The sequence below is a fragment of the Anopheles coustani genome, chromosome 2, assembly GCF_943734705.1.
Source record: "Anopheles coustani chromosome 2, idAnoCousDA_361_x.2, whole genome shotgun sequence".
In the NCBI taxonomy this organism is placed as follows: domain Eukaryota; kingdom Metazoa; phylum Arthropoda; class Insecta; order Diptera; family Culicidae; genus Anopheles; species Anopheles coustani.
The window spans coordinates 6,520,112-6,540,801 of record NC_071289.1 but is presented as its reverse complement, the minus strand read 5'-3'; the positions used below and the strand labels follow the sequence as shown (position 1 = coordinate 6,540,801).

Here is a 20,690-nt window from a genome sequence, read left to right as displayed (position 1 = left end):
CGGATGTCATTCGGTTTATCTCAAACGACTGTTAAAATGAGTCGCAGAAGTGGTTATTTTGCCAGTAAAGTTTACGCGGGACCGTCCGGTGAAAAAAACTCCCGAAAAAAGTCTTTATGGTCCTGAGCCGCCTTCAGCGCAATATGGCACACACACACACACCGGCTAGTACAACAACAGTGGACTTTTTTCGATGGACCACATTATCGCACGTCCATATCTTTATATCGGACCCGGTTTATAGCCCGGTGTATATTCCTCCCTTTTTTTTTGGTGGTTTAGTTCCTCCTCCCAGAAAACAACACCAAAATGTCAATTTTACATCATGACCGCGTGAGAAAGAGACATTTTTCTTGTCCGCATCCTGGTGGGATAATTGCAATGATGTTAAGCACGAGTGAGCTTTGTGGTCGGAGGACAGGGAGGAGCATTAGGACAATAAAAATATGGTCTAAAACTTGAGGATCTTCGGGTCATAAAGAAAACTCTTAAAATGTTGCGCTCTAAGGCTCGCAAAGGTATACAAATAAAATGATGCAAACAGTTAAGGCGCGGGGGAAAGTTATTCTAACTTGTTTAAACAAATAACATCCATAAAATAACACTCCAAACCGTTAAGTGCGTTTATAAAGAGTCTACAAAATTTAATAACAATGCGTGTAATAAAAACGAAAAAACAAACGACCCATAATTTTGAGAGTAAACATTTGGTTGAATTTTATTACATCACATTTCTACCAAATAGCTTCGCTCCACAGTTTGACCTGAGAGCAGTTCTACAGGGCAATCATAAAAAAGTAGTTGCCGCCTTGGTGAGCTCTAGATTTGACGAACCATACATGGAAAAAAAGACGAACAACATATCTTCCATCAAAGTTACGGCGAACTTTCCAGGTATAGTTGTGCGAGGCAGAAAATAGAAACATTATTCGTTTAAACTACATCACATGCGAGTCTCCAGAGGCTCGAGTGTCTGTCGAAACGGTTTGCACTAATGAGCGCAGAAGGACACTTGCTAGTAAAAGTGGCAATAGTGGGCTAAACACTTAAAACAAGCTGGGGAGGCAAAAGCGAGCGGCAGAATGTGAAGCTGAAGTCTAGAAAGGAAGCCTAGCAAGATCTTGTGAGCACCGAACCAAGCAGAGCGTGCGCGCGTTCCTTCGGGGTCATTAAATGAACGCGAAAAATTATTCTTTTTCTTCCCCCCCGCCATCGCGTTCGCCATCGCTAACTGTTAAAGTGGTCCATTAGAGCCTTAAGAGAAGCCAGCCGAGGAGGAGCGATGGAAAAGTTGGTTAGAATAGTAATGATTCTTCGCAAACACCTCATGCGAGGTAAATGAATTAGCAAGGTATCTTCGGTAGATTCCGATCTTGGTTACGGTACTGGAAGAAAAGGTCCGCTAAGGTCGTTGGCCAAGAAGAGGACATATGTTTCGAGAATGGCCAAACCTTTAGTCCTGGAGTTTTCTGAGAAAAAGATTCGCAACATAAAATGAAGCTCCCTTTTGATCAACTTTCAAGCAGCTAAATGCTTCATGCCATGCCATGAAACGAGTTGGTGTTTAACTTAAGAGATAAAATACTTGCACATGAATTCGCTGGAATGTTTGTGTGTGTGTCAAACAGATTTGCATTTGCACAAGGAATGCTTTTTGAATTCGAACTCGAACGACGGAATGGATGGGTAATTAAAACGATACATATTCTTTTTTCCCCCGCGATTCGCCCATTAGGAATTTTGCAATCATTTGAATACAATTAGCACCTCGTCGGCGGACACAATTAGGGGGGGGGATTCCATCAAACCCGTCGATAGACGATGACAAATTTGTTTCCCGATGCAAAGTCACCCCTAGGCTTTAACGGTGAATGAATTGACGATCCGTCATGCGGAACCATTATCTAATTACCTAAACGAAATGTGCGCCTCAATCGTGACCATTAGAAGAAAAGAAAAAAGTCCGGAATCGTGCAAAATGGAGTTAGATAGTTTACTCTAAGTTTAATGGAAAAAGAATTGCATTAATTGAGTAGATTGGTCGCTGGCTGGTATGTTGTGATAAATGACGCCTTATTAGGCACGATTATTGCTGGACAAATAATTCGAAACGAGCCAGAGATTTGAGCCGCATATCTTAGCAAACGATTTTTCATTACAAATTTTCCTTTTCATCGAACGCGTGTGGGAGCGAACGGTCGGCATCAATTGTTATGAGAAGAGAACTGGAACAAGACGTGCGGTGTTGCTTTATCGTGGACCATTATGGTAGATTTTTCCCTCGTGTTTTCCCACGGTGCAATGGGGGTGCTCTTGCCTCTGGTTGAAAGACTGATCGTTGCTTTTCTCGAAACCATTTCCCGCCAGAAGCGTGTGTAAACTAAAGGCCCTCAGTTTAGTGGAAGCACTTCCATAAACACCACCGCGAGGTGTCAATGTCAAAAGTAAGACGCCAGGCGCCAGGGAACGAGTAAGCAGAATTACCCGAGTCAAAAACAAAGCCAACGGGGGAGGATGTTGGGAAAGCTGTTTGCGCGGAAAACCCACAGCAGATAGACCCCGTCAAATCTCTTTGTTGTAATCCGCCCCCGACAAGAACAAAAGGTTGCGCGCGGCGCAAGAGAAATATGTTTTCCCCTCAGAAGAAGGTGGTGGACGCAACACCGATTCATACACACACACACACACAGTCGCTAAAAAAGATCGCTGCCCAGCTTCGTTCCCTTCCTCTTTTGCTTTCTTCGGCTCGCGCGAAAAGGTCAGCTCGCGATCGTAATAAGCAATCAGCGGCAAAACGAACGAATTCATTTGCCTTCATTGGCAATCGAAACACCATCCCCACAAGATGGCTGATGGTTTGTTTAGATAACAAATTAATTGACCCCCGGGGCCTGAAGGCAGGCCGAGAGAGTGCGGTTTACTTCGACCTGGAAGGTGGAGCAAAAAGAGAAGATATGGGGTTTTCCAGGAGAAGATGCTGGCCCCCCAAGTTACGGGATAGCAAAGATAGGTTTGACTAAGCAGAAAGTCTTCTCCATGGTCGATCACTTCGTGACCATCAGCTGACTCGGACTCTTAATCAGCGGTCTTAACTCTTGGAGTGCCATTTGCATCGAACTATTACTAACAAGCAAAAGTTATTCAACTTTGTCCTGAAATTCATGTAACGTTATTTGGGATAAAACTCAACATCATTCGAAAATGTTTTCGTAAATCTCAGACATTCCAAAAAGCCACTTGCCAACCCCTGCTTAACGGTGTAAACACATCGTAAGTCATGACCGGCGCAACTAGTGCTCCGGTTTTTCGCTAACGTTCACGGACAACCGGGACTACCCCGGTCGCCATGTTCACATTCCATAAATATCGCGCATAGTTCCGAGAGCTCTACGGGATCCGAAGGGCCACTTAGAAACACGAAAGTCAGGGGGTTCGTGGTGCTCGCGGTAGCGAAAAGGTTCGTGACACGCGTGACCCACGCACGCTACAACCCACTCACGCGGGAAACGAGGATTGACGGGCCCTTCCCAATCTACGTCACCCACATACAAAGATGGACATCATTTACCAACAAAAAAAAAAAAAGCGAAGGAGGTTTGCCTTCGCGGATTCGACCAAGAAAGGGAACGTTGGCAAAATACCGGCCCAACAAGAACCCCCGTACCCCGTAAATGTATGCTAAATATGTAATTAAAACCCTCCGATGGGAAAACGGCGGTTTAATGACCGCACAGCGTACTGTTGTTTGCAGAAGTGCGAGTTCGGGCCCCGAGAAAAACAGGGACTAACATTGTGCGGCTCCGAATTCCCCAACGGCCTTGTTTGGAATTAAAAACACGTGAAGACCGTTGCACTGGGGTTGGTTTTGTGAGGTGTCTTTTGGAGGCACTTGGTATGATGATTGTCTGAAAGTACTGTGTTTGCCAAACCAACAAAAAGCGTTTAATTTTTATTTAAAGTTGCCTTAAAATTAAGCAAACTCCTAATCAAACAACAACCGACCGTGTAAGCAAACTGTAAGCGTTCAGTCTCCCGGAGTTCTATTTTTGAAAGAAAGACAACGAACAAAGCGACACTAGAGACATAATTCACAAAAACCATCGTTATCCCACGAGACTCGCGCATATGCTATCCGGTCGATTGGATGGGCGCGTCTTATGAAACCGGCCTCCATAGAAAAGGACGTTGAACTTTTAAAAATAAGTCAAACAGGCCTGTGGGAAACCAAATTAATACAGAACACCGCAGCAGCAAACATAGAAGTAAGATGAAACTGAAATTGATTAGGGGCAATGTTATAAGCATACCTACTTTGCTAGAGTTTTAATTCCCCCAACGATGATGAGAATGTCGCATGGACTCGTTTTGCAAATTTCTCCGTAACATGCACGTTGAAATTAACTACCGACCCAAGAAAGCCATCGTGAGCTTTGTGTCTCCGACGAAATGAAAGTCCAGGTGCGAAATTATGGATTTTCCTGCGAGCTTGGAAACTCTTCATCTTGCAGGAATATTTGCAGTCGAGAGTATTGCTCAAGCAACGACGACGACTCTATGAATCAACCGGGAACCGGTTTTGAATCGGCGTTCAATTTTGGGGCAAAATTAAAATTCCACTCCGGATTGGAGCCGCTTCGGGCTGGTGACTGACGTCATGCCAGCCAAGGTTTCTTATTCCTTTATCGTGGTTTAAATGCACTTTCAGCTGTATTAAAGTGTCGCTTACATCCCGAACGCTGCATGGCCAAGGGCAGATGCGGGCGATGACATGAAGACACGGCGCGATATATCGCATGTCCTTGTGCCGGGAAAGGACACTCCATAGTCGTTGCCGTCGTTCGGGGGGAACATTTAGTACCACACACTAAATTATGCATTTACGCGGTCAGACCAGTGCCAGAACCGAACCGAGTTGGACAAAGAACGAAAGATGAACATGGTAGTTCCATAAACAATCGCAAAACAACACACAACCTGTCGACATTAACCAGCGGAAGCCAGCGGAACGATTTGAGTCGAAAGCAGGCGCTTTTGCAGCACACCTTCGAGTTGTTGCAGCAGTAAAATTGCCGATACTGTATGTCCATTTCAGGGCCAGCCGCTGTGAAATAGTGCTGGTTCACTCCAGGCGTCGGCGGCACTGGGAAGTGAAAACGAAAGTGTTCCGGAAGGTGCAACGAATATGGGTCAATCGATATTATTCTTGTTGGCCTCTGGTTTTCTAAGGCCTTAACAGCAGGGATCTAGAACTTCTCTACCAGTAGAGGTCCAGGATTTTGCCGCTACCCAAGGTGGAACGGGAACGACCCACCAACGCCACCTTGGGAAAATGGGTTACGGTTTCGCGTGCTCGTGCTTCCGTGGAAATGAAAACATCGTGTGGCGATCTCAGGAGGGTTTTGGCCAATGATTGCTTGGCCGCGTAAACCATGAATAAATCAGCAGGCAAGAAAACTTCATTTGCATACCAAGTGTGATGGGCTGGGAAACGAGGCGTGTGAAACAAATGAAAAATGGAACCTTTGCGAGGGAAAACATTCAAAAATCTTCGATAAAGCCTGCTGTGATTTCCTTAAATTGATCAATCGAATCGATGAACTGCTTCTTGAACAGGATAATAATTGACCGTGGAATTACTTACCCCTTCAGCAATACTAAACTTTCCCGGTGTTTCTTTGAATTTTCCTAAAACGAAACATAATGCGAAATATACATTGTTAAGCAGAACAATCTTCCGGAAAGGACCCATAGAAGGTGGCTGGATATTCAATATCTTACCATATTCATCTTGCTCCGACGGCTGATCCTTGCTGCTGGTAGTGAACTCGGAGTTTTTCGTCGACAGGGCCGACTCGAGGTCGATCGTCTCGATGGCGGCCGTGTCTCCGGAAGCCATCGCCCTATCTAGTTACGGATGTACACCCGTCGCCGCCTCCCTCCCTTAGTTCGCACTTGGTTTTCTACCCTCGTCACACTCACACTCACTTCGACCCGGTAGAGCACCGGATTTAAATCTCAAGACCACACCACAGGTTTGAGGATTTTGGGATTTTTCTTCTTTTTCTCGATTGCAGCAGCAATGCACAAAGGATATATTTTGGCTTGGTGTGCCGGTTTCGATGATTATCTTTCCCAAACGAGGATTGTGTGTACCTTTGACACACAGCAGCACACACTTCTAATGCATTCGGCTGAAACACATTCACTTTAGCGCATTTGCATCACATGGCAATTTTTCGACGGTACGCTTCGAAGATTGAGCAGGTTGGAAGATTTTTCGATGCGCTTCACACCGCACTGTGGGAATTTTCACAAACTCACTTCTTGCTTCACTTTCGTTGCAGGTTGACGGATGCGCTCCTAAGCAAATGCAATTTTGTAAACCTACGCCTACTTTGCTACTTTTTGCTACTATGATTCGATCGATGCACGCAGGAGCACCACGTGCCGATTGATTACTACAAATGAACAGCACACACCACCGCTACCACCTGATTCCACTCTGCAAGGACAACAAGGACATTATCAATTAGAGAATTTAAAGGAAAGAGCTGAACAAGATTACCACCAGAATAGTTATCAAGTACCAATGGGACAAATCAGCGTAATGCAACACATAACACTTTCTCTTAGCTTTGTGTTCCTATGCTTTAAATAATAGTTTTTCTTCTACAAAGTAGTAGGATTACAACCATCCGCTGCCAAAACATCCGCAATGTTACATCCTTCGACGATGACATCCGATTCCAAGAAATGTCAAACAAGGTAGCTTTCGACGATGCAAGGAAAAATACTTTCGCCACGAACTCTTTGGACAATTTTAAACGAGTTCGTGATGTTTTCCTTGACAAACGATTTCCAATCTTTATAAAACGGCTAGCAAATAAAGCATATGGCATCGGGTAAAAGATGGGTTTCTATTTGCTTCAGTCCACGACTTTACACCGTTTCGATGCAGTGCTACCCTGAGGGGCGTAATCGGTACGAACGCTTTCCATCCGCCCTTGAAGAAGAAAGGAAGGCAAGAAAGGGTTTCGATGCCTGAAGCCAGCTACCCTCATTTCGACCGCTACCTCCCCCGGGCGCTACGGTTTCTTGTGCGAATTACCCGACCGAGTGCAATCGTTTTGACGAGCGCCGGCCGTCTTTCACGACAAGACTTTTCTCTATCTCCAATTCACCGCTCCCTTTACTACGCCCAGGGAGGTTTCCTCGGGCTTAAAAACGAAAAAAGAAAAACGGGAAGGAAATCAATAACTTTTCCGCTCGATATTTTCCTCCACCGTACGGCGAAAAAGTATGTGGTTACATGAAAACGACGACAGCTCGACGGCGGTGGGTCACACAAACGCGCGCGCACATGCACATTCAAACACACTTACACGCACACACACACACACCCATACAGCGTAGCAGGTGCATCTAGCAAAGCGTATACACACGGTCAGTTTCGGTAGAGCGCAGCAGACACACCTAGCTTTTCCCGTTTTCCATGCCCAAACCTACCACCAACAACAACAACAACACGCGCTCCGGTTGGTTAGTGTCGTGTTTTTGCCGTGTTTGCTTTAGGATTTCAACGTTGTGTGGTTTCCTGCTTTTTCTTAGTTTGGTAATATCTGGCTACGATGATGCCGACGACGGGGAAAACGAAGGGCCCGTGGCCACCTCCGACCTGCGGCATTCCATGCAGCGCTTAAGACGGTGTGTCAGGTTGCCGATAACTCCGCTACGGTCGCTACCCCAGTGTCGTTTGCTATTGCTCATGACATCGGAATCCCGGTACCCTTCGAAATCGTCTGTCGCGATACGAACAGTTGAGATGAATCACGACCTTTGGATACTATTGTCACTAATGACTTTTCGCATAAAAGGAAACCGAAGCCAACAAAGGCTAGTGGTGAAAGTACTTTAGTTATCAAAACACCTCGGACATCAATGAGCCCCGGACAGCAAGTTATTTCAATACTGATCAAAACTTCAAAATTGTGAATGACATTCTATGACGAAAGAGCGGGGCGACACCAATCCGAAAGGGAGCTCAAGTTTTCATTCAATTTTCACCATTCATACGGGACGGGATTTTTTTCTTCACACCTAAATTCCACGACATTCGTCGTCATCAGCATCTCCTGCAACCTTCAATTGCTCACACAATTCCGACCAGTTTTAACGTCGAGAAACAATGCGAAATCTTCACTACGGGATTCACTGACGCGCCGCGAATACGATTTCGTGATTCTTTTTTCGCACACCCTGCGCCCGACATTGATCACGGACGGACCTTCGCAGCGTAATCAGGAGCATACACCTAATTTATTCCCGGAGCGAGTATCGTGTTTCACTTGAACCGCAGCGAATCCTACCGACGAGCTGTATTACGGCGCCCCAACGTGTACACGGCTATTCGAGGAGATTGGTAAAACTTCTCGGGTGGCTAGTTACTGACCGAAAGAAAATCTATCCCAGCAAATAAAATTTGCTATCGAACGGTGGTACGCTGGAAAAAGTACTGATCTGACGTCGGGGCTCTCGCTTAGTGTTGGCAGAATCGGGATTCGGAAGATTCGAGCTCTCGATCTCTTCGCGAATCCGAAAGGATTGAGTCCCATTTAACAGATTCGGATCAAGATTGATTCGTTTGGGATTTGATTCGAACTGACCGTTTCTGGCTTGATCCGAATCTATTGAATTAGATTTGACTCGATACATTAACCTATTTTTAACAAAGAAATATAGTAGAACGTCGATTACAGAGATGTTCTATCATTGCATGTAGTCCACGGAGTGACAATTATTCAGACCAGGACCTGATTTAAATTTCTTCTTTAGATAGTGCTACATGTAAAAATCACTGTACCAGACTTTCAGTGCCTGCTAAGAACATCGTTTTCATACGTTCCTTGAATTTCAAGCTGGATAGAACTACTTACAACGGTAAACCACACATCGGTTTTGTGTGGAACGTTTTTATTATGAAAAAAGCGAGTTGTTAGTTGCAATTTGAGAAGCGATTCAGACTAGGATAAACGATTTCCAGACCAGCATCGATTGGTTTACATTGTCTCGCGATTGTATGCGGATTGAGATTGGGATTTAGGGATTCGATTTCCCCACCACTAGAACGAAACTGTCAACGAGCAAGCCCACGGTTACTTTGACTAAGCTAATTGCTTAAATTAAGCTTTGGTAGAAGAACCTGGTTGGAAAATGAAACATTTTGAATTGCAACTGAAGGCAGTCAAAAGAAATAGAAACAATAATTCAGTTCAATAGTTTAAAAATATATACGTAAATGAGGCCCCGACATAGATCCTAGTCTTTCTACTGGTTCACCTGTTGCATACATTCGGTATATTGTCACACAAGACCCACGACCGAACAAAACGAACGCCGGGACCTCATTTACTCTACCATCTAAATTTCTACAAAAAAGGAAAATAGCTATTTGCATGTACTCGTAAGGCACTATTTTATTATATCATGTTTGTGCAGAAACAGGGCTTAACAATGAAATGCGAAACACGTACACACTTCTATACTAATCTTCTTTCACATTGCTTAGTCTCGATAGTATAGATGCGTTTCTATTCTGAGAGGAACTAGTGGTTATGGTATTACGATTAACCAATGGCTCACGAATCCTTGGGCACATAAACACAGCATTGGAATGTACCGGCACGCATAGCGGAGTGTGGAAGCGGGAGGATCGTCTACAGGAGCTAAACGCTCAACATCTACTAACGACTACAAACACGTGATTCGTAACAGCTTCAATTTTGGTGTTTTCCGTAAAGTTTCGATCGAGCCACAAGGAGAACGATGTGCTCATTCCAGTAACAGTGCGAACTGTAGTATATTCCCTTGTCTTTTTGCCAGATCTGATCTAGTTAAATTCTCTAAGAACAACGAACGATTCATAAGTTAAATGGATTTTTCATAGATAGTTCCATTTCTATATTTTTCCGCTTATCTTTAGACCAACCAATCAGTTGCTTTGCCTACAGTCTCTGCCGATCTTATTCCATGCCATACTTTTAGGGTACGAAAAAAGGGAATCTAAAGTGAGCTCGTGCACGTGCACCGAACGGAAATACATGTCACCGTATATGCTCTAACATCACAATTGAACAGTATTGTAGTTTTATTTCCGCTTTCCAATTTCTCCCAAAGCGACGAATCTATCCGTTTATCACTCCGCCCCAAAGCGGGGGATGGTAAAGTTCTCCCAAGGCTCCTCTGCCTTTCATTCCTTCCGTTTTCTATCATTTAGTACAATATCAGCGTATTGGATTTTTACTTACATCCATGGCATTGCCTTTCTAGGGGCTACAAGAAATCCTACGTGGTGAAAGGAGGTAAAGCTTCTTTTAGGTTTTGCTTAACATTTTGTGTGGTTTCGAACCCAAACCTCGCGGACGCCTCCTCATCGCGCCCTGGGGGCAAAATAATACTATAACACTTAAACAAATTAAAAGTACGATTACAATAATTAAAAACACCATTCCGTCCGCGCGTTTCTTATCGATGGCTATACTTTTTGATTGCTATCTTAGCCGATTTCATTCTCCCGCAGTGTTGGGAGCAGTTTCTTGCCACGTCGTCATTTCTGCTGGTGCGAATGATGGTGCGGGTGTGGTTGATGGTGGTGGTGATTCTGGCGGCGTTTCAGCAGCGTCAGGCTCGTGCTGGGATCGCTCAGCGAGTACGTTTCCGGTTCGAACACCGGTGGATATTCCATGTTGGGATAGTCGAGTACGGTCGGAGCAACGGCAGGTTGATTCGGGCCGAAATTGGTTGTTAGGATGGTACCCGTCGAGGTGGTGCTGGCCGTCATCACCGAGGGGATCCCGTTGCCACCAGCGGTTGTCGCCATCGGAAGCGCAGCACCGGAGTCCGTTGGTAACTGTTGGATTCCCTGTGAAGGAACCTACAAGACAGAAAAAAACAAGAGAAGATTAAATAGATGAAAGTGTAATAAAACCAAGAAAAGAGAACAGGACGAGGCATTTACCTTGGTGTAGGAAATCGGAGAGAACACCTCATGATCGATCGGCTGATCCGGTCCATGGTGATGCTGTTGGTGGTTCTTACCGAAAATCGCCCGATGTAACCCGGGTGACCCAAGTAACTTTTTCTCCTTCGCAGTCTTTGTCGAACCGAAGCTAAGCTTCGTGAAGTAGGATGTCGCACCACCACTACTAGCTCCACCTCCACCGTTTCCACTCCCCGCTGAACCACTTCCACCAAAAGCACCACCACCACTTCCATTGGCGCCTCGCTCTGGGGCCGAATTTTTCCGCATATTTTGTTGCTTGCCCGAGTTTTCCTTAAAATCCGACGAACTATTGCATGTGTTGGATTTTTTTATTCCTCCCGTGCCGAAAAGTCCCACACCACTAGAGGGACCAGCACTAGGACCAGCGTCCCCGACGCCTCCGACCACCTGCTGAAAGAGCAGTGCAGAATGTTGCTCGAAGGCTGCATTCAGTTCGTTGTTGTTCTTCTTTCCACCACCGATGACGCCCGAGAACGGAATGAGCGCCGGTTGGTGTTTCAGGTTTACATTCACTATCGCCCCCGGCGTGGCCGGTTTGTCGAGCTGCTTCGTTTTGAGCGATTCCTTATCGTTGTTGTTGCTGCTAGCACCAACGCCACTAGAGCCACCACCACCACCCCCCGGTGCAGACTGTTTGAACTGGAACAGTTTCTCGCTACTCGCCTTAAAGTTTTCCAACCGAGCCTTGTTCTTGCCCCGCTTGAAACTATCCCGCAGCGAAAGTCCACTCCGATGGTGGTGATGTTGCTCCGCTGTGTTCGAACTGGAAACCGAAAGCGAGGAAGAAGATGACGACGATACGACACCAGCACCCGTCATCATCGAACCTCCTACAGATTCGGACGCATCCGGTGCGACCTTGCGATCACCAGAGTTTATCCAATTGAAGGTTTTTTTCTTTATCGATCCACCACCACCACCGCTACTTCCTCCCGCGCCAGTGGAACTGCTGCTAGTGATGATGTTAGCTCCACCGATGGTTACGCCACTGGCGTTCAAACTTGAACTACCAGCGAGAGCTCCTGCTCCACCGGTGCGGTTCGTTTTGTTTCGTTGATCATACGGATCGTCGCCGGAAATCATTTCGTACCCGAAATCGCGCAACTTTTGACCCTCCTTGCTGCGCGTGTACAGAATATCCTCATCGTCCAGCTTGAAACTTTGCGCGTAATCGGGAGTGATCGGTAACTGCCGTCGCTGGATTTGTTTTACCGCTTCGGGAATCGCTGGTGCCGGTGCCGTCGTTGCAGAAAGCTGACCCTGCCCATCCGCGTTCGATCCCGTCGGCCTTTTGCCACCCTTCCGATCGTCCAGCTTCTCGACACCGAGACACACCCGCTTGTTGTACATATCCTGCGCCTCCTCCGCCTGCTTCTGCAGCATCAGATCCTTCAGCGTGATCATCGACTGGAGGTTGCCGCTGTGCGAGTGCGACCCCGTGTCCCAGGTGTTGCCGGCGTGTATCTTCGGCACGGTAAAATCCATCGCTTTCGACGTCGTAAAATCGAACTCCACCAGGTTCGGGTTGGACGCGTGAATGTAGTTGTGCGGCGAGATACGTTTCGTTTTGCGGGCACGATTCAGCAACTCGGCCGCTTCACTCATCGTCGGTGTAGCGGGTGGCTCGCGAATGATCACCGGTGGCGGTGGCGGTGGAGGGGCCGGTGTCGGGGTGGCCGCTCGGGGAGGGGGAGGAGGAACGGCGGCGGCAGGCCGGTTCTCTACAGTTTCGCGTGGTACCGGAATCGAGGAACCCGAACCGGATGCGAGTGAAAGATTGCTGGCACTAAAGTTACCTCCATCGGCAGCGTGTGCCATGCCGGCGGATGTGGACGCCATCCCCGTTGAGAGTGGGTAACCGCTCTCGGGCGAAACTGAAGCCGTCCCGATCTGAAGCCCACCGGCTCCCGGCACCTTTCGGTAGCTTTTGAACTGTGGCGTTGGCACTGGCATTTCACTCGAGTTACTTTTCTCCACGCTTCGATGGGAGGAGAAAAGCCCAAAAAACTTGCTACCCTCCCCACCACCACTACCTCCATTTCCTCCACCAGGACCATTCAAACCACTGCCTGTTGCTCCTGGTCCTCCTCCTCCACCACCACCAGCATTACCGGATTGATGGCTCTGGTGACTTGTATCCGATCCGATCTTGGTAAACTTTTTTAACGAACCAAAATTGAATCGATCCGGCTTGGACGATGTCGGAGTGCTATTGCTGGCCGCAATCATCGAGTGCGATCCGTTGCCACCGGCACCGGCCAGCTGTGGCGATGGAGTACAGAGAAGATTCAACTTTGTGGTGCTATCCATCAACCCGAGCTCCTCGTCGGAACTGTCCGTTTCGGAGTACAGATTTTTCGCGTCAAACTCCGACGGCGTGTGCTGGGTGGCACCGGTTGATCCACCTCCCGTTCCGCCACCCACCGTGACACCCTTGAGCGTCGCCTGCTTGATGTACTCCATCCACTGGACGAGTGCGTCCTGCGTTTCGGCCGCGAAGTAGAACGTCTTGTACGGATGGTACACCTTGAAGGCGTGCGGCCGCGAATGGACCTCCTTGGCATGGGAGATGGTAAAGCCCGACAGAAAGATCATGCTGTTCGCTTTCGGTGCCTCTTTGCTGCGGAACCCGTACAGGGTGGTCTCGATTAGAACGAAGTAGTATTTCGCCCAATACGAAACACCGTTGCGGTCCTTCGTACGTCGGTACAAATGACCCTGGATGTCGCTAACACAGAGTGTCTTTAGTGAGACATTTCGGCGCTTCGAAAGGAGTGAGTTTTTCTTCTTCAACGTAAGACTCTTGGTTTTGTTTGGGGTCAACAGTTCCGAGCTCGAATCTCCGGTTGGAAGGCTCGGAACGGTGGTGGTGGTGGTGGTTCCGGTGCTACTACTTGGCGGCGCCACCGGAACTGATGGTGATGGTGGCGGTTCGTTCGGTGTGGGTACGATTTTCGCTATCGGCACGGGAACCGCCGGTCTCGAGGCCGGAACCGGTGGAATAGCTGTGCGTTCGGCCGGTTTCGGGGTCGGTGAAGCGGGTAGTGGTTGCGTTCGGTTTTGCTTTAGATCGATTACGTTGGCGAGTTTCGATTTGTTTGGATTATCGTCCCGACTGTCGAGTGTGTTGCTTAGAGAAGACACGAAGCCGGGTTCCGGAAAGGGTGGTAGGGTTCGTTTGGGGCGCGGTGGTGGCACAGGTGGAGCCTTTTGAAGGTGCTCTTTACGGGGTTCTATCGCAGGTGGCATGTCTATACGATAAAGTAGAAAAAATAAGGTAATCAGTCTCACTTAACATTTTTCCAATGCGCATTTGAAACCTTACCGCTCAGTTCATCATCATACGCCGGCGTACTGTAGCTTTTATCCAATCGCCCTCGCTTGACCATTTCACGGTTCACAACCACCGTGTTGATCGCTTCGGCCAGCTCTGGCTCTTTCGAAAGGTGTCGTTGCATCGGTATCGGCTTCAACGGTGCTACCGTGGATGGCGTTGTCGTAGGTGGTGCTGGCGGTGCGATTGAAATCGCTGTGGATTGTACACCACCACTCGGCGTGCTAAAAATAACGAGGACAAATTGGGCATCAATTATTCAGCTTTCGATGCCCCATGCAAAGGGATGATCCGTGATGGATTCGTTAGTATTACCTTCCGTTGTGATGGCCGTTGGTAATGGTGGGCGCCTTGGTTCGATTCGCAAAAGATTCGAATCGCTTCACGCGCTCCGTGACAGTCGGTGGCACTACGACGGGCACGGCGGGCGGAAGATCTTCGTCGACGTACGGGATCGGTTCGAACGTTTCCAGCACCGTGCTGTCCACCTTGCACGTGTACTTGGTGTCCACGTGGCACTGGTCGGCTTTCGAACTGGACTCAAAGCGCACCACTTTCGAGACGCCCGCTTTGTACGCATCGGCGCTGGTACCACCGTTGGCTGCTCCCGTGATGATTGCAAGATCATTCGGTGGCGCACATACGGACGTACCAGCCAGCAAGTCGGTCTGTCTCGGTACGACTACGGGAGGAACTTCCGGTGGCACGATATCGGGAAGCGAACTTTGCAGTCCACCGAAACTGCTGCACTTTCCGGACACCCCGACCGTGGCCGCTACTGCATCGATGCCAGTGGACGATGGTCCACCACCACCACCTCCACCACCGCCCACTAGCCCGAGACAGGTCGTCGTAGGTCGGGGTGACATTTCCAGCCCGAACCCAAACGACACGGACTTGTCGCGCAAGTGCTGCAGGTCGCTCGAGAGTAGCGGCTTGCCTTTCCGGCCTTCGTGCCACGAGGATACACCGACCAGATCCTTGAAACTGGACAGCGTATGGCGCCGCTGCAAAACCGCCCGCGGTTTCGGCAGGTACAGTCGGAATGTTTCGCCCTTGTCCGCCTCCTTACCGCCCACGACATCGGTTGGCGTGAGGATGTCGCTGCCGTCCGATTCCGTGTCGGACGGGACGTGCTTCTCCGGGACGCGATCGAGCGGAAGGAGCGAAAAGTCCTGCAACGCGAACGTATCGGTGGCCCGAGGGCTGGGGACGCTTTCACCCCAGCGGTACGGAAGTGATCGCTTCTTGCTCGGCAAGCGGTACGGTTTGATGTAGATTTGGCCGTAGATCTTAATGTGTTTGGGTCGCTTTTTCAGCGTCAGCAGGACATCTGTAATATAGGGGAAGGGAATGACAAACACACGAGAGAAACATGAAGATCGTTAAAACCACAGCATTGAGGCATAAAACAAAAAAGGGCAACAATAGAGAAGGGGATTATAGTGAAGAAGAAAATACGCAATAATTATCCCTCAAGTGTACTGGACATCAGCGGCCTTTTTCATCGAACGCCGTCGTAAATCGCGGCAAAGGTTGCTTGGATAGAAAACCAATAAACACAAATCAAAAGATCAGGGATGAGAAAGCGAAGGAAAGAACAACGTGTTTCGGCTACCTTTTGACCATACAGGGGAAAACCAACACCAAGCCATAAGCCCAAGCAACGGCACTTACCTGGCGGTGATTCCTGTAGCTGCAGCAGGACCTTTTTGTACTCCCAGCCGACCACGGTCTGGTAGTTGATTTGCACTATTTCATCGCCTTCCTCGACCTTGCCGGAGTTGTGGGCGGGCGAGTTGAACTTTATTTCGGTGATGCTGGCAAACGGGGAAGGGAAGGTAAAAACGAAACATGAAAAACCGACGAAAAGCAAGGTATGGGATTAGAAACGGATGATGTTTTCACAGCACATTTGCACGATAATTGGTGAGGATCACAGTAGGCGCGCTGCCTTCTGTTCCCGGCGTGATGTCAAAATAACCTTCAAAGGGAACGAACGTATCATCGGAATGTGAGGAACACAGAGAAGGGAAGCAAAACAACTTGTTTTAACCTTCCCTTTTTCGGGACAAAAAGAATTTATGATCTCAGCTTGTAACGGACATGCTCTTCTTGATCCTCACACTCTCTTTTATCTTGCACTTACCGGTGCACACCATGGAAGCTTTGCATAATCAGGAAACCAAGGTCCGACTCGCGCTTCTTCAGCGTTACCAGATCGAGCGACGCAGGCTGCAGGATGATGGGATCGGTAATGTCCTTAATGATGTATTCACCGATGTTCGCTAGCTTGATCGCGTTTTGGCGGATCTATCAAAGGGAGAAAAAAACAAAACATTATAGTAGCACAACATGAGCAGCACGCGTAAAGGTGTAGGGTCGTACCGCTTGTACTGGCATCAGGGAGAACCGGTCGCGCATAGCCACCGTGGCCACTTCCAGCCCGAATCGCATACACTGTTTCCGTAGTTCATCGAATTTCTTTTGACCTGTACGAACGAATAAATGGAAGACGATCGATTGAAGGTGCTGTAAAACTTTCGGGAAGGATTATTATCGTTTGGTATGTTTCCCACCTCGGAACGGTGCCCGATCGAGCCACTCGATCAGCGCCTTCAGGTGAGTGATCGTGCGCGTAATATCCTTCAGTACGGCCGTCTCGAGCTTTTCCTGGTCGGAAAATTCCAGCTGCTTCGTCAGCGAATGGGCCGCGGTCGCGACGTGTAGCGCCAGGAACTGTAGGTTCTCCTTGTCCAGGTTGTAGTTCTGTGGGAGATTAAGTTAGAGACCATTCGTGAGCCATGTTTATCACGCGCCGTTCTCCCGAATGATGTACGTGACTATGAGCGAAAGAAACAAAAGCAATGCCCCATACACTGGTCACGGTGTAGCCGATAGTGAAGGCAAAGTAGTCGACGATCGGCCAGCGAAAAGATGAGAACGGGGAAAAAGTTGTCCCACTTCCGGGGCACCACGCGATAAGCGGACGCCAGTATAAACAAGCTCCAACCGTGCGCGCCCCAAAACACTATCAGCGCCAAAGCCGGTGGTGGTATCGTGAATGAAGAAGTACAAATAAACGTTCCCTTGGTCCAGGCAAACGTGCATAAGAATGTTCTTTTCTTTATCTTCTCCCAGACCCACAACTGGCGGCGTTGCGCAACACGAAGGGCGTGTAGGAAACGAAGGGATGGGCAAAGAAGGCCAGTTTTGAGGTCGCCTTGCCGGTTTGAAGAGGCTGTTGTTTCGATGCATGTTTTTTTTTTTTTAGTTTCCTCCGTCGTCTTTCGCTCAACACGGCAAAACATTTGCTGCAGCACACCCCAACAACTGAGACCCTTCCCTGCTCACCCGGTGCGCGGATCGTCCGTTCCCGCATGGTGTGCGGTCCCTGTTCCCGCGATTTGTGCACATGGCCGTTTCATTTTCGTTCTCCGCTTTCCCTTCGTACGCCCTTTGTTGCCCATTTCGGTCCGATGGAAACGGTTGTTGCTGACTAATGCAGTGTAAACATAGGGCCTTGGGGGACTGGGACTGGTTGGTGCTGGGATGCACTTTTGGGTGCAAGATCAAACATGTTGCAACACGATGCACATATTCTGCGCAACGCTGACGCTAAACCCAACAATGAATGGCTGACAGAATAGATAGAGTGAGTGAGTGAGTGAGGGAGGGAGCAACATGGGTGTAAGAATCGCATCCGAAACCGCGACCAACGGAACGCTGGCCGCCGGGTCGGAGGTTTCAAGTGGCGGGTGCTTTATGGAAGCGAACTGTAATTAGCGTTAATAAACTGTAAACGCATTCGGGGAGAGATGCTTGGCTGGAAGTGGCCGCCTGATGGAAGGCCTTTGCTGCTGGGATACATGCGATCCGGGGTGGTTGCGTATCGAGGAGCGTTTGTTGTTCTCAGGCAGTGGGACAAATTTTTTAGTTTGCAAGCAAAATTCTCATGCTTCCGCGTGACAATGGAACATGAATGATTTATTATTCGACAAAACAAAATTGAATAATTTATTAATTTCCCCGTTGGAAACACGTTTCAATTAACTTGTCCTACGTATGAGATAAGTACGCAATTTAATTCAATTTACTAAATATGCTGTAAAAAGTTCTCTATAGACATACAGATAGAAACTACAGCGTACTTGTAATGAGTATGTTAGATAAAACCGTTGGCAGAAATACTTACGAAGTTTTTCAAATTTTCTACAGCCTCCAGCACGATTTCCTGGTGTCCGATCACGTGCATACCGAGCTGCTCTAGTTCGTAAGGCCGGATGTTGAGCAGTTGCTTTCCGCCGACACCGTTGTTGGTGAACGACTGCACATAGTGGTACATCGAGTTGTCCAGACCTGAATAGAAAGAAGAAGTCATCCGATAGAGTCATAGTTATCAACCGTTGTTTCAGTTCCACGAAGAATTTCTGAGTAAACTAAAAAAAAAGGTAATAAATAGTGAATCATCCGCGGTTTCGTCGTGGTGACCCAACCCGCAGATCAGTGATAGGAGTTACTGGGCAATCATTATGCATGTATCTGGCTGGACTTGTTGCCCCCTGTTGACCAGAGTGTCCAGTGCCTTAATTACGTCCGGTTTCCGTTCCGCAAACCGTTGTGGTCGGCGGCCGATACGGGGCGCACCCTCGTTATTTCCAACCGGGCCCGACCCCGATTCAAACTTATTCGCACGAGGATTTTCTACCTCTCTTTTTTTTGTATGGCACCAAAGTGAAAATACAATTCATGTTTCCAACAGGGAGGCGCGATTCCTCCAGAGGATCGTCGGGAGGATCGGTAATGCGAAGTGGCACGGTATGCTTCAAAAGGTGTGCGACGAAACCTACAAACCACCGTAGCGCGCGCGCCTGACCCTGTTTTTGGACCTTACCTTGTGCGGATGGTGGCGGCTTCGAACGAAAATTGATGATATCAGCGCGCGCGGGGCGCGTTCTTTGGTGGAATGTGCCAACATCGCTTGAATGCATAGAGAAACCCTCTGACCCCTTGCCGTGGCCCAAAACGCAGAATCAACATTCCCCTACGAGACGATGCCAGTAACCTTTAAGCGATAGGTTCAAAACTTTGGTTCCACCAGGCCTGCTTTGTTGTAATCGCTGCAATATTGGTTCTCTTTGAGGAATGTGCTGAATTCGTTTCTATTTACCTTTTAACCAGTCCGTCACCATATCGGCGCTCCATTCTGCGACATTTATGTAAGCCATCGCTGCTCGCCGTCTGCCCGCTTGTGGTGGATTGTAGAATGAAAAATCACCGCGCTAATCACTGTCGGAGAATTCGGCGGAGGAAGAGGCGAGTATCAGTCGCTTAGTTCTCCGTTTTCTTAAAGATCTTTTTCCCCACTACCGCACCGCACCCGCCGGACGGTGCGATGATCAACGATGCTTCGATGCTTTCCGCTTTCCTATCACCGTCCGTACCCCGCGCGAGCGTTTCATTCACGAAACGATCAACAATAAGAATCTATCCGGAGGTGCGTGACGAATTGAGCATTTTACGATTGCTTTCGCTGCCTTTCTTGTCACTGCGCTGGTACGACTATGCTGTTAGTAGCTTTAGCTTTTGAGGGTAGGGAAAATGCACCACTTTGTAACTACCGAAACTACACAGATTCTTTAGCACAGCACATTATGTACACATAAACATGGTGAACCGTGATGAAAACACTCAATCGCTCACCGTGCGGTTTCCAACATTCTTTTAAGCACACAACACTTTCCGCCCGATGGCGGCCAGTTTCCGATCGGGCAGCTTTTCCAAACTGATTCTACCAAACGCTACCAAAGTTCGATTCGATATCGGATTTTATTTTTCATGGGATGAAACGGTCCATCCGCGGGACGGCCGAAATTCCGACTACAAGTCGTCGTAATAGTGTTGTGCCAACTAGTGTTGGCAGAATCGGGATTCGATCCCTAGAGGGATTCCAATGATTCGAATCCCATTTGACGGATTCTAAAGATTCGATTAGGATTTGAATCAGATTTGATTGGTTTGCGACTCGATTTGATTCGATTCTGACTTGTTCCTAAACTGTTTGAATCGACTCACAATGATTTGAGTCAAATTAGTCACATAACTATAGTTATGCAGTTAGTATTTTCATAGAAGAAAGAGCTGCAAAAACATTTTTTTCAGGCGGCATCTTGGGAATCACCTGCGGTATACATCACCTTGGTTTTGTCCACCAATCTGTTGACAATTGTCCAAATTGAATCTCATATGCTACCGCACCATATTTTTAATCAAACATATTTTCTTGTTCAATCACTT

General features: G+C 47.9%; 2 protein-coding genes across 2 annotated transcripts in view; both read right to left on the bottom strand.

Annotated features, from left to right (window-relative positions):
• The window catches only part of LOC131266117 (uncharacterized), a 40,908-nt gene extending 32,379 nt beyond the window's left edge, over positions 1-8,529 (bottom strand). Inside the window, 3 exon segments of the mRNA XM_058268478.1 lie at positions 5,642-5,685; positions 5,779-6,502; positions 8,450-8,529. Coding sequence (XP_058124461.1) covers positions 5,642-5,685; positions 5,779-5,896 — 162 coding nt within the window. The 5' untranslated portion in view covers positions 5,897-6,502; positions 8,450-8,529.
• A 924-nt stretch (positions 8,530-9,453) lies between these two features.
• Positions 9,454-20,130, bottom strand: LOC131266115 (uncharacterized). Its single transcript, XM_058268476.1, has 10 exons — positions 19,564-20,130; positions 18,589-18,752; positions 16,973-17,162; positions 16,782-16,885; positions 16,543-16,706; positions 16,071-16,213; positions 14,709-15,726; positions 14,385-14,617; positions 11,015-14,310; positions 9,454-10,930 (listed from the first exon to the last, which is right to left on the bottom strand). Exons 1-10 carry the CDS (start codon positions 19,619-19,621, stop codon positions 10,604-10,606), a joined length of 5,697 nt encoding a protein of 1,898 aa, XP_058124459.1. The 5' UTR covers positions 19,622-20,130; the 3' UTR covers positions 9,454-10,603.
• Positions 20,131-20,690: the final 560 nt, after the last annotated feature.